Below are 17,827 nucleotides of genomic sequence, written 5' to 3'. Positions count from 1 at the left end.
AGAGTCAGAATTTCGAGGAATAACAAGAAGACTGAACTCAAAGTGGATAGTATCCTGACAAGTGTTTACCCTCATTAATGCTTCTCAGAACCTTAGTTTCTCTATTGTTCTTTCTGCCTTTTTTTTGTTTAACCCTCATTCTTACAACCTTCTTTTAAGGATACATAATGACTTAGGCACACTTTCCCAAGTTGAAAGTCATTAAAACAACAATTTTAAAGCACGCTACATAAACCACCCATAGGACAATTTTGAAATGAAATAAATTATCATTGCTTATTAAATATATGGCCCTTAATTTTTCCCCCAAACTCAATGGATCTATTGCTCCCAGTAAAACGAAAAGCCCCCCATTCCTCTCATCTGAAAGAATTTGTCAATTCATACAAAAGGAATTAACTTATCACTCTGTCGTGACTGCAACTTAAAAAAAAATTGAAGTATGATTGCTGTACAATATTATATAAGTTACAGGCGTACAGTACAGTGAGTCGCAATTTTTAAAGGCTATATTCCACTTACAGTTATTATAAAATATTGGCAAAAAAAATATTGGCTATATTCCCTGTGTTGTACAATGTATTCTTGTAGCTTATTTTATACATAATAGTTTGTACCTCTTAGTCCCCTACTCCTACATTGCCCCTCCCCGCAGGTAACCACTAGTTTGTTCTCTGTGAGTCTTTTTCTTTATATTCACTAGTTTCTTGTATTTTTAAGATTCCACATATAAGTGATATGTACTGCAACTTGTTAAATGTAAAGGGAATTCAGAACTATTCAGTACTACATAATGAATGTAACATTTCCTCTTTGGGGGAATACTATCCAGAGAGAACTTAGAATTAGGAAGTCAACTCTTATGGTCTATCTACCAAAAAGCAAAAAAACCCAACCCCACACCCCCAAAACCAAAAACAAATCAAAAAACAAGAAAATCCCAAAACCACTGAACCCACATTTCTAAGACCATTAAAAATCATGCCAAAAATCCTTTGATAATAAACAAAAGTTTATATGTAATAGGTTATTAAAAATACCCACATGAAAAATTATATCCCAATTTTAAGTATCACAGTCTACCATCACATTTCAACGATAGATACCCTTCCTCTGGTCCTCACCTCCTGTCACCTCTTATTAGCCCCTTCCTGAGCTCCTTAAATAGGTCTTTAACCATGGCCACTTATATGTTAAGAAATTTTCAAAAAGCCAAACCACCACCTGTACATGTAAAGTTTTACATCTATATTTCTCTATTTTCTCTTAGTTTGTTAAAAACCCATATATTCTGTTTATAAGGGGGGGAAAAGTCCTATTCTGATGCTATTTGAAATTTCAAAATAAAATATACAGTGACTAGAACAAAATTTAAAAAATGGTTGTATTAGATGTTTTCTCAAACTATACATGGTACCCTGGAAACTTAAGCACTTTTCTTGGGTAGAGTTCAGACTCAGGTTTAGGTACAGTTTTTACTCACTGGATCAAGAAGTTTAATAAAAGTCTAGAGCAATAATCTCCAAACTCTTCTGATCTGCAGATCTCCCTTATAAATTAATTATAAGATTATAAATTAATTATAAGAATATTTTATATAAGCATATATATTTATTTACAAGTTTTATCTATATCATAAAACAAATTAATTTTTAAAGAGGATAAGTATAAATATTAAAATACATCTGTTAATTTCTTAAAGATAAATCATTTAATATTTCGTAACAGTGAGAATGATGTGCTTTAATATGATTAATTAAAAATCATTTAGTATTTTGTAACAGTGACTCAAAAATCTGATTCTAAGCTTGGACTTTCTGAAATGTGATTTAACATCTGCTATTGTTTAAAACAATCATTTTTCATTTTCATCTGTCAATTACACAAACTTCTGATGAGATTTACTAGTATATTTTCATCTCCCTGGCTCTTGGTCAGTTATTATATGCTAATAAAAGGTTTTATATTTTAACAAATAAGTTCAACACCTACTGAAACTCTAGAAGACTTCTGAATAGTTTAGAAACTCTATTTCCAGAGTTTTGAAAGTATATAGATTTGAGTTTTTAGGGTACAAATTTACACTGTTTGCAGGTAAAAAAAAAAAAAAGTATGGGAACATTTCCAAACTTCTATATTCAAAATACTCTGTCCACAGCACAAGTTTCTTTCAAGATACAGTTATTCTCTCATGCATTGTTAAAATGCCACTTTCTCTCAGAAAGGACAGTTGAAAGGAATTTGTTTCTTTCAAAAATATCTGTTAGGTAACATATCCCTTGCAAGTCATCCCTTGCTTGCCATTGTTAAAAAGAGCGGAAACTTTGGAATACTTTTCTTATGTAAAAAGCAAACAAGTAAACTCATCCTTATGTTAAGCAACTCAAGTACTTTGCTATATGATAATCACTGAATCTCTATCTTGCACAAAAGATTTTTATTGTTGTTCCCATCACATCATGAAGTACTGTAAAGACTGTATCAGAAAGTTCATCTCCAACCGCTATCCCTCTTGCTCACTCTATTCAGGCCACTTCTTGCTATTCTTTGGTACATAAAGCATACTCTCACTTCTGAGCCTTTGGACTTGCTTTCATTATTTGTATGGCTTAGCCTCCTTCACTAGTTTATAGTTTCACTGCTCATCGTGTTCCCTGACCACCCTACCTAAAAAAAAACACCCTTCCCTCCACATCATTCTCTATCCCTTTCTCCTGCTTTAATCATCTTCCCAGCACTTAATCCTCACCTGACACATTTTATTTTTTCATTGTCTCTCTTCGCTCAAATGTGATCTTCATGAGAATAGAGAAGTATTATTTGTTCACTGCTGTCTTTCATATCACCTAGAACAGTGACTGGCACATAGCATGTGACCAATAAAAATTTACTGAGGAAATGAATGTATTAAAAATGCATCCAAAACTAACAAGTGAGGATGCCACTGTTAACTTCTATACATTTGTGTAACTCCCATTATTTTTGTGGGAATTCTTACATAATCTGTGAGATTTGATGTACATATATACATAAGGATAATGTTAGGGCACCAATGTCAAGCCATACATGAAATATTAGTAGTTTAGTTTCTAATACTCTGAGATGAAAAAAGATAAACAGAAGTCTTATTCTCACATCAAGAGAAATGTACCTTGTATATTTTGGAAATGCTGTTCTAGAATACTAATATTCTCCCATCGAGAAGTTTGAGGAATCATCTCTCTCCTTGTTTGATCACCTCTTCTGATATAAACCACTTCCTACTTATTAATGCTAATCACTGTTAACCAGCTAACATTACCATTAAAGTTTAATAGCTTCTCCATGGTTTAGGGCCTTTAAAGAAAAAAATACTGTTTATGTTTCTGTTTGTAGAATTCAGGCTTTTAATTATAAGCACAGCTCACTTTGATGGAAAAATCTATTTTTGAAAAGATGAATACACATTTCTATAAAGTTAATGGTCATATAACCCCAGGTCCAAATTATTATTATTACTCTTACCACAAAGTAAAGATTAAAATTAAGAATATAATCAACAATTAGGCATCATATATTAAAACCAATGTTTGTAATCTTAGCAAATTTTGTGATAATTTTTGTGTGTTCTTTATAGAAAGATCTCCCACTGTAAGTGAAAAAGAAAAAGTAAAGGTTAATGTGGAGTCTGGAATCTAGGTCTCCTGACTAGCAGGTCAGGTTCTTTCCACTATCATCAAGAGGAAGATAAGAGCAGGGAATTAGTAATGGCATACATAGTATGAAAAACAGTTAGGAAGCATTCAATGAAATAAAAACTGAGGCACAGGACAGGAGACTATTGTTCAGTCAGTGTGGTTCCACAGAAAAATCAAATTCTTCAGTCTTTACCTGGACTATACTGTCTCCTACTCAGTAACAACAAATTCCATTCCCAATATCTTTCAGTATGGAAATGCACAGAACTTGATGATTTTATATCAAAATATTCTTTCTTTTTTCTCCACCCCCCACACCGCCCTGCCTTAAATGTCCAAGCAAACCAAAGGCACAGGGACAGAATGAAGCAGAGGTGGGTTAACAGTGGCTCAATGACTCAATAGTATGATATGGCTGACAAAATCTGGTATATCCTTTGATGATACTGATAGAATGCTTATAGGACAAAGGAGGGACTTCTCCCCTCTCCAAGTATCAATCAATCTGGCTACTAAACTCAAGGAAAACACCAGAGTTCTCACCCACAAGAAGACAACAAGGATGGTGAAGAGGAATCAAAGCTATGTCATATATAAATGGCTGAAGAAAAACAGGCATTTACTTAGTCTGGACATTTTTTTTAAATGGGAAGGATGTGGAAGATGGGGAAAAGGAAGCAGCCCAATAGAAAAAGAAGTTAAATTTGCTTAACTAGTTTCTGAGAATAGAATTGGGACCACTAGGTAAAAGTTTTAGAAAGATATTCTGGTTCACCACAGGAAAGAATATTTTAGCAATTACCCCCAATTATAAATCAGTTACCTCTGGAGATAGAGCATCCTTTCTCTGAAAGTGTTCAAGTAAAGCTGGACTGCCATTTGGAGGAGGAGAGAAGGATATTATATAGGGAAATTAAGCAACAGACTAAGGGCTGGGTAGGTAACAAGTTTGGCCTAGACCTAGAAGATCTCTTAAGATTTTTATTCAAACCTTGAGTTCTATGTTTACAGAGAGGGACAAAGATATAAAGAACAATTTCTCACCTTCCTTTCTAAAAATAGTTCTCTCCAAATCTAGGACCTAGGACTCACCTGAGTTCCGGAGAAAAGTCTTTTTAAGTCCTTACAGGAAGACTGTGAAGCAAAAAATATGAAATGGGAGGCTGGGGTTATGGCCTACTTGAATGAACGTTCAAGTCTTTTTTTTTCCCCAATAAGCTCATCGAAAAGATGTATACTGCCCTAGGTTCCCTACAGTTAAGTAGAGGTTTACACACCTTTATTCCCTTTGGATACAAACCAAAGGAACAATCTTTCCAAAGAATAAGATAACATGTATGGAAAAAACCCCTGATTCTTAAAGTGCACTTTCTGAATATATCATTTCAAAGTTATATACTCTAACTTAGAATCCTAAACATAGCTGGTTTTCTCTACATTCAAATAATATCTTAGGTAAGGTTATTACTTTTTCACAAGGGTTATTTTTTCCAATTGCATGTTTAGAAAATAATTACAAAGTTATTATTTTTGTATCTTAATTTTCCCTAACTGAGGTACATCAGCCTTATAGTCTCTCCCAACATTTCCACTTTATCCCATATACTTTATGATTTTTCCCATTCAATTGTTTTCCTTTTTTAGTTTAAGAAAAAGTTTTTTCTTATATGTCTGTTCTTGTGTATATATGTTCCTATACTTAAGGTGACTACAGATGCAGCATATTCCATAATTACTGTAAAGTAAAATAAACTCTGAACTAGATATGTTCCTATTTTCATAATGAAAGGAGAGAGATATGGCTATAAACAACAGTTATGAAAGTAGATGCAGAACTTTTTATACACATACCTGAACTGTCTGGACTTGTGGAGACTGAATAACTGATGGCTGGGCCGCCTGAATAACTCCATGGACTTGAACTGTCTGCCCATTGGGTAGCTGTACTAAAGTTACGGTGGGAGCAGATGATGTTGCATGAGCTGCTGGCATAGATACCTATGGTGTTGAACATGGAAAAAAATTACCATCACAGATACCTCCTGGGGAGTACTCATGTTTAGTAAGAAACAACTCTTTGGCAGCAAAAGGATGACCCTCCTGCTAGGTTAAGTATTCCACTGGTGTGAAAGAAACTAATCATTAAACTTAATATTCTTTTTGAAGAAAGACTACAAATGCTTCCCATGCCCCCTACTTTTAAACTCCTCCCAAATGACAAAAACCAAAAAACTATTTTAATGTAACATCAAAATATATAACACAGACTTCCTTTGAACACTAAATACCACTTTATTTGTATAGTGCCTTACATTTTCCCACCTGCTTTCATATTCAGTTTCTCATTTTGCCCTTCGAAGAAATCAGACTGGTTAGAATAAGGGTTATCTCCATTTTAGAGACAGAAATATGAAGTGCTCCAAGAGATTAAGTCACTTACCCAAGGTCAAGAGATATGCTAGCTTTGAAGAAACATAAGTCTTCAGAATATCATGTGTTAAATAACCCATGTTCTAAAACATAACTGTTCCCAAACTTGGGCAAAACTTAGCTACTAAATCTAGAACAAATACATATCTTACAGTATACAGCATATTTATCTCTTGTAAACTAATTACAAGTATGCCTTTCATTAATGAGAAAGTGTTAATAGATATTATAAACTGAAAATTTCTATCCTCACCCCACCCACTGAACTGATAATAATTGATATTTCAAGGATTTATTTTCCTCTTGAAGAAATAAGGGAGCAGAACTGAAAGAATATGAGAAACCAGTTTTCTCCTGAGGCACAAAGGCGGCAGATTTAATGACTCAATACCCAGGTTAGAAGGGTTCTTAAGTCATACATGTCTATCAGATGGTATTTACTGTTCCTGTGCTTGAATGCGTTTGGGGGTAGCAATTTTATTTGTTCATTTGGTAAAGTTATTGCGGATATGTGTCAGAAACAATGTTAGAACTGAAACTACAGAAATGAGAAAGACATAGGTCCCTGCCCTAAACGAAATTATTAAGGCATGTGTATGAAGGAATGGGGAAAAGAACACAAATAAATATAATTCAGTGAAGTAATGAGGTTTGCAAAGGGAAGAATGGACACACTGAGGAAAGCTACCCCGCCCCACCCAAGAGGAGGGGAGGCTACCAGGGAAGCATGTGAATTTGAAATAAAGAATACAAGTAAGGCACGTTATTATGATTTGCAGGGGGGAGGCACAGAATTCCAGGCAGAGGGTAGCAATGGCAAAAGCAAAGAGAAACAGCAGTGTCTGTAAATGGCAAAGAGGGATGACCAGCAGCCAGTACTACTGGAGCACATAAGTGTGTTACTATATGATGTAGGAAGTGTGGAAAGATGGAATAACAGAGGTAGGCAGAGGCCAGATGGGCTAGTCATGAAAAATCTTACATATGTTACGTTAAAGAACTTGCATTTTACCGTGAGATTGGGAAAAGCACTGAAGGGCTTTTGAACTCCTGAATATCATGGTGAGGCTTGCATTTCAGATAGATCACTTTAATTTAGTGGCAGTGTGAAAGACACTTATCTCAGAGGAAGAAAAAAGTGGAGGTGAGACCAACTGAGAAAGTTTATATATAGTAGTAAGGGTGAGATGATAAAGGCCAGAAATTAGGCATGAGTTGTGGTAGGGATGGGAATGAGAGAAGTGATTTAATGAAAATTCAGGAGGCAAACCAGAAAGGGCTTTATGAATGACTGATTGAAGGAGGTGAGACAGAAATCAAAGACGACCCACATATTTCATGTTTGGGTGAGAATTAGTAGACTATGCCATAAAGAGAGAGAACACAAAAAGAAGCTTATGAGTGGTTGGGGCAGTGGTGGAAGATGATGGAACTGATATGATATCTGAATTTGTAGAGATGTTTAGCAGGCAGTTAAATATTTGACTATGAAGCTTGGGGGAGATACCTACTGAAGGTAGAGGCTAAAACCATGAGCTTCTCCTTTGGACAGTTAGGAAGGCCTTCCTTATCAATCGTTTTTCTGGCTACTATACATCTTATTTTTACCTTGTTTTCAAAATGTGGTCCATGGACGACCACCATTAGAGTTATATAGGGTGCCTGTTTATAAAGTCAGAATCTCTGATGAACCCAAGGACACTTTCGCCTACGCCAAAGTTTGAGAACCAAAACCATAATTTATTTAGAGTATCCCATCTCAATGGAAAGCTCTTCTAATATTTGAAGCAATTAGTACGTCCTCTTCTCTGAGTATTCTCTAGGGTAAACATAACAAGCTCACTCAACAAATAATCCCTTTTCTACCCTAATTATTCTACATAATGGCTACTCTCATTGTAAGTTTATAAAATACAGATATACCAAAAAAGAAAAAATTGCTTATATCCCTACCACTCGGAGTTAATCACTTAATATTTCTGCTGTAGATATAGGTGTTTTTAAAGATGCATATATACACTCAATTTTTATAACACTATCACAGAATCTACTTTATCTTTCAAATCCATTCTAAATATCTCTTCATACCATTAATAGTATTCTTTAATGATAAAGAATGGTATAATGGTAAGAATTACATAATTTGTTCAATAAATCCCAACAAATTATTGGAATTAAATTATTAGTAATAATTAATTAAACAATAATAAAATCACTAACTTAATATTATTAAATATTAAATTACTGAATATACAAAAAATTATTATTGAATATTTAGGTTTTCAAATTTGCCTATTACAAGAAAGTTATTTTACAACAAAATTGCAACGATCATCCTTTTACCCAACTCTTTACTTAAAACCATCCATAAAAATTAACATTCCCATACTCAAAACCAACATTGTTTTTTTTTTCCACTTAAAAAAAAATCTCTGTAAATTCTAAAAGTAAAATAAGGCATTTCATTATTGTTTTAGATCGACTTTCTTCCTTTACTAGTTAGGCTGAATTTGTGTTTTTACTGTTCATTGATCACATCACAATGGTCTTGGACTTGAAAATTTTATTATATATTTCTAGTATTAAAGACTGACAACCAAAAAATAACTGGTATCAGAATTGAGAGAAATAATGTCAAAAATGTATAATATATGTGTTAAGAACTTGGATGAGCAAGTAAAATAAACTCTGTAATTAGGTATTAAAAAGAACAACAACAAAAAATATAAATGGGAACAGACACTAGCTTTCCTAAAACTCAAATATCATGTCATTCCACTTATCAGTGATTATATGCAAATTGAACATGTGCATATAATTTTGTTCTTTCTTGAATTTCCAATTAAGCTTCATGACACTGATTTTGTTTTTATAGGCATAATCACACCAGCAGAGAAGAATGGGAAAGGAGGTAACAGTAAGAGTTTTGGAGGCTGGAAATGGATGAATGGTAATGAACTTGGAAAACCTCAGAAGGCCAACTCATGAGGCAGAGGCAGGGACAGACTGATTTCTGCCACAAAGTCCTTAAGAGGCTCAGGATCTAAGGCACCCCAGAAGGCAGAGTGAAAGGAAAGGCTGAAAATAAGGAAGGCTGATCGAAGGTCTTTGAAAAGCAATTGGATCCCCTCTTCAACTCTCTGTGGAAGAATAACTAATCTATACCCCATGCTGACAGAGAAATGGAGGTTTATTTTCTGGATAGGTGGTTTCTTGACTGCCTAACACCAGCCACTGCTGAGGTGGGTACTAAGTCCCAGTCCTCTTCCCTCCTCTGGCTCAAAGGTCTTTACCTATAAGCAGAAGATTAGTAAAGCTTTTCTCTGCAAATGTGACCAACACTAAAGGGAGAAGAAAGACTTAAGAGATAGAGATAATGACACAATAAAGATGTAAAAAAAAAAAAAGAGATAATGACAGTGGGATGCCACAATCATCCTACCGTGAAGCTCACAACTCAGATGTTAGGCCCCAAAAAGAGCCACAGAACTACCAATACAGGTTTTTGGTTCCCTACTTTTAAATGTAGGCAGAAAACCTCGAGTTATGAAATACTCAAGGAAATCTTCTGATAGGAAAGATGGTGACCAAAACAGATAGAAGGGAGAAAAGGTACACAGAAGAAAATCTATGTGGAAAGAAAACTTAAAACTTAATTAATATTATCAGAGGTAAGAGAAAATACTGCCTTTGTGAAACATAAAGAGGATGCTATTAAAACACAAAAGGACTATTCAGAAAAAAAGGGAACTCTTGGAAACATGACAGCAGAAATAAAAAAAATCTGACAGATGGGTTGAAATGTGAAGTTGAGAAAATCTCCCAGAAAGACAGAGACAGAAAACAGGAGAGAAAAGATGAGAAAATCAGAGAAACAGTCCTATAGGTAAAATATCTGGATCACAAGAATCCTAGAGAGAAAGGAGAAAGAAAAAAAAATCATCAACCAAATAAAGAAACTGCCCAGATTTGAAGACCCGAGATTCCACTAAAAAAAAAAAGCCCACTGAATACAACTGCACAATGGATGAAAACTGCTACAAACCAAGGCCTTGATGATGAAATAGTGAAGCACTGCTAACAGAGAGATTTTTACAAGATAACAGAGATACAAAGTAAGAAATGGATTTAGTCTTTTCAAACAGCAACACTAGAAGTTGACTGTGGATCAATGCCTTCAAAATTTGAAAGAAAAATGATTTCTTTACCCAGTCAAACTTGCTCAAGGGACCACTGGAAACAAAAACTCCATAAGAGAAAGACAGTAGGAAGAAAGGAATTTCCAGGATGACATTATTTAGTGGACGTGGAGGACAACCAGACCAGAAAATGATGTCCCAAGAGATAGATATGTTGAAGGTTGTCACCACCAAGATCCCTGCTGGTATTATATCTTCTTTTTACCACAGGGCTGAATGCTTGGATGAGCCCATATTCTTATCTGTGCACATTTGCCTTGACCATGTGCTAATGAAGTCCTGATGCTCTTACCTTCGTTCCCGCACCTGCTTCATCTTGAGTACTTTTACTTCATCCCTAAATGTATTCTGCTTTGCCTTACACCTGAGGGCTGGAGGTGGGTCCAGGTGATCTTAGGAGAAAACACAAAGCAGCCCACCGCTTCTGACTACATTCCTGCTGGAGGTCTAGTATTTGGCCCATATTTTAGCTCAGTGTGGTAACCACCTGTGGTTAGCCCTCTATATCCCAAGACCCACTGTTGCTCATGACTCCTCTAAGAGAGCTTTTAAACTCTCTGTGAAGCTGAAGCTCAACATACCAGAGCCTTGGCTAGGATTATTTTCTTTTGGGAGCTTTCAATCTGAAAGAGGCAATGTCACATTTTCTTACCTAGCAGGTTATTGTTTGCTACTTGGTTTTTATATTAACCACCTTTCTCACTCATATATATGCCAACAATTATTAATAAAATAAAACATCTGAGAAAAAATACACAAGAACAAAAATGAGAATATAACCTTAGAATGCTTAAGACAAAGACAAAAATGAAAGAATCATGAATCATATTTAAAATATACAGGGACAAAAACTATCATCCTTGAAATTTACTTGTGTGTCAATTTATTTGCTTATCCTATTTTTTAGTTTAAGCACATGTAAATTTAGCCTTTCAGATTATCTGCATTCCCATGCTCCCAAATAAATCTATATGACATGAAAAAAAGCAGTTATCATATTAGGTTTTCTTCCTTTAAGAGACAATCTACCCATCAGTTTAAATGTAATTACTTCTGAATTATGTCACTACAAATAGTGTGTTAGTGTTTAACAATACATTTTTCTGTTATGTTACTGAATCAATACTATCATTTCTAAAATTAGGCTAATACTAAGTAAATAGGAATTTTGATATTCTAAGAATCTTTCTGCTCATTTTATGTATATCTCTGTAATAAAAACTAAGTTCTCTTGTTTAAAACATATTCCTCTTAGAAGAGACAACTTGGAATCTCTCCATGTATTTTATACCTGGGCTAATGTGGCAATCTGTGGCTGGGCTTGAACTGTCATTTGCTGGCTTTCAGCTTCTGTTACAGCTGCATCTCCACTCTGCTGGTTCTCTGCTCCAGATTCCATGGTCATTTAGTTACCTACAATAATATGGAAGAGTGTTACAAGCACTACAGTGCTTTGTGCTTTTGTGGTTTTAAAGGCAATTTTCAAGTTGTAAATAAGTATATGTGGTGGTTAGGTTAGCAGATGCACTCAGAAATCTAGTTAAACTATAATGTAGTTGAATTATTGTCAGACTTGTCCAAATATGCTGAGCTAAAAAGTTCTAGTATTTTCAAAAAAGAAAGAACTTTTTCCTTTGCCATTTCTTCCCAATGGGATATTACTCCATCTATTATAGAAGACGGGATTCCTCTCTTCCATGAATCTTCCCAACTAACAAGGGGAGGAAGGGCAGCAGCATAATTATAATTTTTTCAAAAATGTATCAATCAGGTAAGGAGGGAGGGTAGAGAGTAGAAGTGAGTTGATGACAGGGTCTATGAGATACTGGCTTCAAGGTACCGCCTATATGGGTATTCCCTCCTATTATAGGGAAGAAACAGAAGAATTATAAGCTACTTCCTTGGGAAATTATTGGTGGTAGGACAAAATAGCCCAGGTTTCAACAGCCCAAGTTATTGGGCATCAAGGTAGAAAGGTGGGATTAATAGACACAGAGTCAGACCTCAAACAACTGAAAAGGTTACTTTGTGTTCTGACTCCTTACCCTATATATAGTGTGCAACATTACACACGTGTGTGTGTGTGCGCGCACACACACACACACACACACACACAATAAAACACCTTTTAAAATTTTAACTGCAAAATTCTGGATAAGTTAACCAAGGCTGATCTTTCTTACTTTTTGGAAGCTGCTTTGCTAAGAGTTTACTATATTTCTTAGATCTGGCACTGGATGACAGCAAAAGTGAAGAGAAATTCCTAGCAGCAGTAGCTGCTACCTTGAGGTTAGGGAAATTGATTATATATAGCAGATATAACTGGGAAAGCAACTGTGTCTAAAGGAGTCACAATAAAAGGGATTACTTCTTATTTGTGTACTACTGTTACCATTCAGTACCTAGCATATTACCTGTCAAAAATAAATTTAATAGTGAGGACTACCTATGGTGATTCCATAAACAACACAAGAACTCCAATGCTTTTCCAGAATTTATTACATTTATTTCATAACTCCGACATCAAAATAGTCACTGATCCTTATGTGATTATTACATGCCATCAGAATGTATCACATGCTAACATTTTGCCATCATTCACAGGATTCTATAAAAAGAAAGTGTTTTTACAAGTGACAGTTAAAAATGAAAATATCTCTGTAGAAATGAATATAAATAATGTAGAAATACAGAAGCCACCAAACAGATGACAAAGGAAAAGATCAACAGACGACTACATAATTATTTAAAACGTTAATATGACAAAAGCCACCAAGACAAGTACACAAGGAGAAAATATCTGCTACATAAAATCAACACAATAACATCTAGAATACAGAGAAACTACTAATTCAGTAAGAAACTCTTATTGGCTAGTTCACAAAGATATATGTTTCAAGGATGGAATTTTTTTTTATAATAGCAGAAAAATGGAAACAAGTATCCATCATTAAGGAGGACCATTAAAAAATTAAAGCAATAAAAAATAATGAAGTCTATCTATAATGTAAAGACACATAAAGCTTTCCAAGACAGACTGAGTGAAATGGCAAGTTATGAATATACTATAAAGTAGAAGTCCATTTATGTTAAAAACAAGTAAAACAAATTGTTGTAAAGGTGTATGCATGAAAAGAGGTATGGGAAGTTATAACTGAATCATAATAAGTGGTGGCTCTGAAGAGAGAAAGATTTGATAGAACTGTATAGGATGATTTTCACCTTTTACTTGTTACATATTTTAGTACTTTACTTTTATTTTTCTTTCTTTCCATAAGCATGGATTCAGGATTACTTGCACGATTAAATAAATTTTAATACCAGAAATGACAGATAACATTTTGAAACTCTGAACCAAAAGCTTTACTTCAGTCATGATTTTGAGATATCTGCTAAAATTTTTTAAATCTGATACTTTTTATATGAAATTAGTATTTTTGTTTAAGATTCACCTAAACTGTTTACCCTACATTTCCAAAGAGTAAAAATAACTATTTAAAAAAAATTATCAAATAACTTTATTACCCTCTGTGATAATTCACTGAATTGTACACTTAAAACCTGTGCTCTTTTAGACTAAAAAATTTAAGAAAGACATCAAAAATAACAGAAAGCAACATCAATAGCAAAATAGTTTATGTATACTAAATACTGTCCATATTTTTGCTCTGGAAGAAAATGGCACATGAAAGCAAAACATCTAATCCTAGTAACAATAAAATAAGTAAATGAATCCATTTGAGGACAGTACTGAGTCAAGCTAAATAAGAGCAGAAACCCGCAAACTTTTCTCTATCTTCTCCCCTAAGTCATCAATTTAATGAGAATGAGAAGATAAATACAAATTTATCATCATAATACTTCCTTTGTAGAGAGAGAACATGCAACCATTTTTGAAAGACTTTAGTCGAAGCCACATTTTTTTTAACCTATGCTGTCATCCATATAGTTTCACTCCACCATTTGATTAAAAGTAATCCAAAGCACAGATCATATTTCTTTTGTTTTTGTTTACTTTTCAGTATGTCAGGGCTACTTAATTCTTTTTTTTTTGACATTTAAGGTATAGGGTATCATTACAACTTTTTGTTTCAAAAATTAAAATATTTATGACTCTATAATAATAAAAGAATAAAACCATTAGCTAACATAAGTAATTACAGCTACAAGGACACATTCAAAATAGGAATGTGATTTGCATCCTTCTTCCCTCCCCAACTAGATAATATTCTTTTTACTTATTTTTTACTTTCTTCTAAAAACAAAGTGTGGTATTTCCAATGGTTAGCATCCCCCATGTGAATAAACTGCCAGTGTTTTATTATCATTTCATTCAGGCAGACTACCAATCCTTTTTCAAGGTGGGGGACGGCCTTCTTAATTAGTTTGAGTAGATATCAACCACTTGGGCAACAGTATAATTACTGTGTCTCATCAGATAATTCAGGCCTTCCTCAAAGTACAGGTGAGAATTACTTACAGAAAAACAATTTGTTTTAGATAAGAAATTCAAAGGACTCAACTAAAACAGAAACCATTCTTTTGGTTTTCACCTTGAGGGTACTGAAATAGCAGTCTCCAACTAAACTAGCATTTAACACGAGCACCTTAATTATGACTTTGAAAGCTTTTACTTTTTTTGTTTGTATCTTCAGGTGAAGAGAGAAGAGATGCTATGGTATAATGTGTACAGTCTTCAATTTTTCTATTAACCCAGGAGCAGTCTTAGCCAGCAGAGCAGTACTTCAGACACAGGATCAGTTACTAGACCCAATATGTAGGTTTCCAAAATTACTCAAGAAAGGAGACTCCTAATTCATTACACAAATGAATGCTTTCTGAGAGTGCAAAAACAAAGAAAGACTGAATACTACTGTAAAATTAAAAAAAGATCAGGTACATATGAACTCAGAGGGAATGTTGTACAAATATTGGACCTGGAATATTAGAAACAATGAATCTTAGAAATCATGAAAGATCTAGTCTTGACAGTTTTGTGAAGAATTCTTAAGAGTTCTTCCAATAATTCTGAATTCCAAAATTTATTTGGGATTGATATTTAAGATTTAGGTATTTTAATGAATTTATCCCTAAAAATTTACATAATTCTTTGAAAACTATGAACTTAAAGCAAATTTCAAAAGTGTCACTCCTAAAAAAAAACAAATTTTAAAAAATAAATTCACAAAGATACATGCCATTTTGGGACTTCCCTGGTGGTACAGTGGTTAAGAATCCGCCTGCCAATGCAGGTGACATGGGTTTGAGCCCTGGTGCGGAAGATCCCACATGCTGTGGAGCAGCTAAGCCCATGCGCCACAACTACTGAGCCTGCGCTCTAGAGCGCGCAAGCCATAACTACTGAGCCCATGTGTCACAACTACTGAAGCCTGTGCACCTAGAGCCCATGCTCTGCAACACAACGAAGAGGAGCCCCTGCTCGCTGAAACTAGAGAAAGCTCGCGCAGCAACAAAGACCCAATGCAGCCAAAAGATACATGCCATTTTGCTACAAAAAGATACATGCCATTTTGCTACAATGGTCTTCAGAGTTCTAACTCATAACATGAAAAATAAAAAGGGAGTGATCCTGCAGTATTATGCACCCAATCTTGAGCAAAACAAAGAATGCTGTTCTAAGTAGTTGGGAAAGACCCTAACATTTGGTGGAAAGCTGGATCTGTCACCAAGTGGTCGTTGGAGAAATTAAGCTTTTTGTGTTCCAGTTTCCTCATCTGAAAACAAGAGAGATGAATTAAAAGATCTCTCTCAATTTTTAAGTGCTCTGATCTTAGGAACTGACAACACAAGATATATGCACACACACACATAATTATGCAGACCACTTAATAAAATTATATATTATTTCCTTTTAGTACATAGTTCATAGTAAAGAAAACAGACTAAGAATAGGTCACCTAGCCTCTCAATCTTGGGCAAATATAAAAATATTACCATTCACATATATTACAATATATAAAATTTATCAAACAGTTTAATAGTCCCTTTTCTTAATTTTCAAAGAGGATAAAGCAGCTTTTTCTTTCCATCCTAGAAAGCTTCAAGAAATTTATCTAAGACTGTATCACTTTTGTACCTTTATAAAGACAGTAGATATTTAAAAGTTTAAAACATAGCTTAGATAAACATCCCAATAAAGTGTCAAATGACTGCTTCCATGATATTTAAAAGGAGAGTATGCTGTAATAGTCAAGAGTGCTGGAACGCCAAAGAAACACTAGAGACAAATACAGTATTGATAAATTTGGGGATTTATTTTCTGATAAGAAAAATGGTATAAGCAAAGGCTTAAATTATAGTAGGCCTTTAGAGACATGTGTGAGTCGGTGCCTGGTGCGTGATCTTGCATAGAAGCAAGGATAAAAGATAAAGAAAAAATGGTCATCCCAAGCCAATCAGCAACTACCTGGGCAAAATGAGAATATGAGAATGATGTCTCTTAAAGTAAGTCATTGGTAGAATTTTTATGTTGCAATGTATTTTACTTCTACTTTGTAAAGCAATATATCCTGAGGTAATTCACCACAAGTGAATAACTCACTTTTCCAAAACCAACACTATCTTCAATTTTAACAATTTATATTATATACATTATACTTGTATTACAGTATCATATCTGAGCATTTATATGTCAGGAACTGTTCAAGTTACTGGGGATGAAGAAATAAAATTTTAAAAAACTTTGTCATTGTGGAATTTATATTCTAATGTGTGGAAATAGCAGAGAGAAAGTAAACAAGTAAAATGTGTAACAAATCAGAAGGTAAGATGTGTTGGGTAAGAAATAAAGCTGGGAAGGATATTGGAGGGATTTTCAGTATTATAAAAGGAGACCAGTAAAGCCCTCATTGATAAGGTAGCATTTAAATTCACTTACCCAGCACCTGTATAGAACTATACCAAATCAGGGATAAACTGCTGGCAGCACTAATTCTGTATTTTCTGCCTCTACCAAGTCAAGTCAACTAAAGGTCATCATCAAAAAAGAAAGCAAGCCCATATCATCACTTTTGCTAACAACCATTAAGCAAAAGGAGAGAATGCTGTAAATCTTCACTTTGTTCTTTTTCCTAAAATATTTTGACCTTTAAGAAGTGCCCAAGTCCTTATGGTCCTAAACATTCTAGTTCAAGTTTATGAAAAATAAATCCATCTCCCTTACAACTTAGTTTACTTTTTAATCCCTTAAATCTATGAGAAATTTAATCCAGTCTAGGATGAGAGGTAAGTATTCAGAGAAATGCACTGTGAAGAAGAAATAATATATTCATAATTAATAGAACATATGAACATATGCTGTGGTTTTTAAAATGCAAATGACCTTAATTATAAGCAAGAAGAAAAACTTCCCCTGCACCTAGCAAGTGGGCGACGACTCCTGAACTCTCCCATCAATCTGGAAGTCCAGGGATTTAAGGAAATCACATAAGCAGAAGTCTAACGTCTCCAGGGTGATCACAGCAAAAGTCACATTTGGGCACATGATTTTATAACTAAATG

General features: G+C 34.3%; 1 protein-coding gene across 4 annotated transcripts in view; it reads right to left on the bottom strand.

Moving 5' to 3' along the window:
- CREB1 (cAMP responsive element binding protein 1) overlaps window positions 1-17,827 on the bottom strand; it is a 56,141-nt gene that overhangs the window by 26,135 nt on the left and 12,179 nt on the right. For 2 of the 4 annotated variants that reach the window (XM_082840822.1, XM_082840823.1), the window contains exons 2-4: window positions 11,598-11,719; window positions 5,529-5,675; window positions 4,770-4,811 (exon numbers count right to left, since the gene is read on the bottom strand). In XM_082840822.1, coding sequence (XP_082696948.1) covers window positions 4,770-4,811; window positions 5,529-5,675; window positions 11,598-11,711 — 303 coding nt within the window. In that variant the 5' untranslated portion in view covers window positions 11,712-11,719. The remainder of the gene's footprint in view (window positions 1-4,769; window positions 4,812-5,528; window positions 5,676-11,597; window positions 11,720-17,827) is intronic. The other 2 variants (XM_082840824.1, XM_082840825.1) reach the window with 2 other exon arrangements.

This window comes from Leucopleurus acutus, assembly GCF_964270905.1.
Source record: "Leucopleurus acutus genome assembly, chromosome: 6".
NCBI classification, from domain to species: Eukaryota; Metazoa; Chordata; class Mammalia; order Artiodactyla; family Delphinidae; genus Leucopleurus; species Leucopleurus acutus.
Note: the sequence above shows the minus strand (reverse complement) of the source record. Positions and strands in the feature narration are given on the sequence as shown.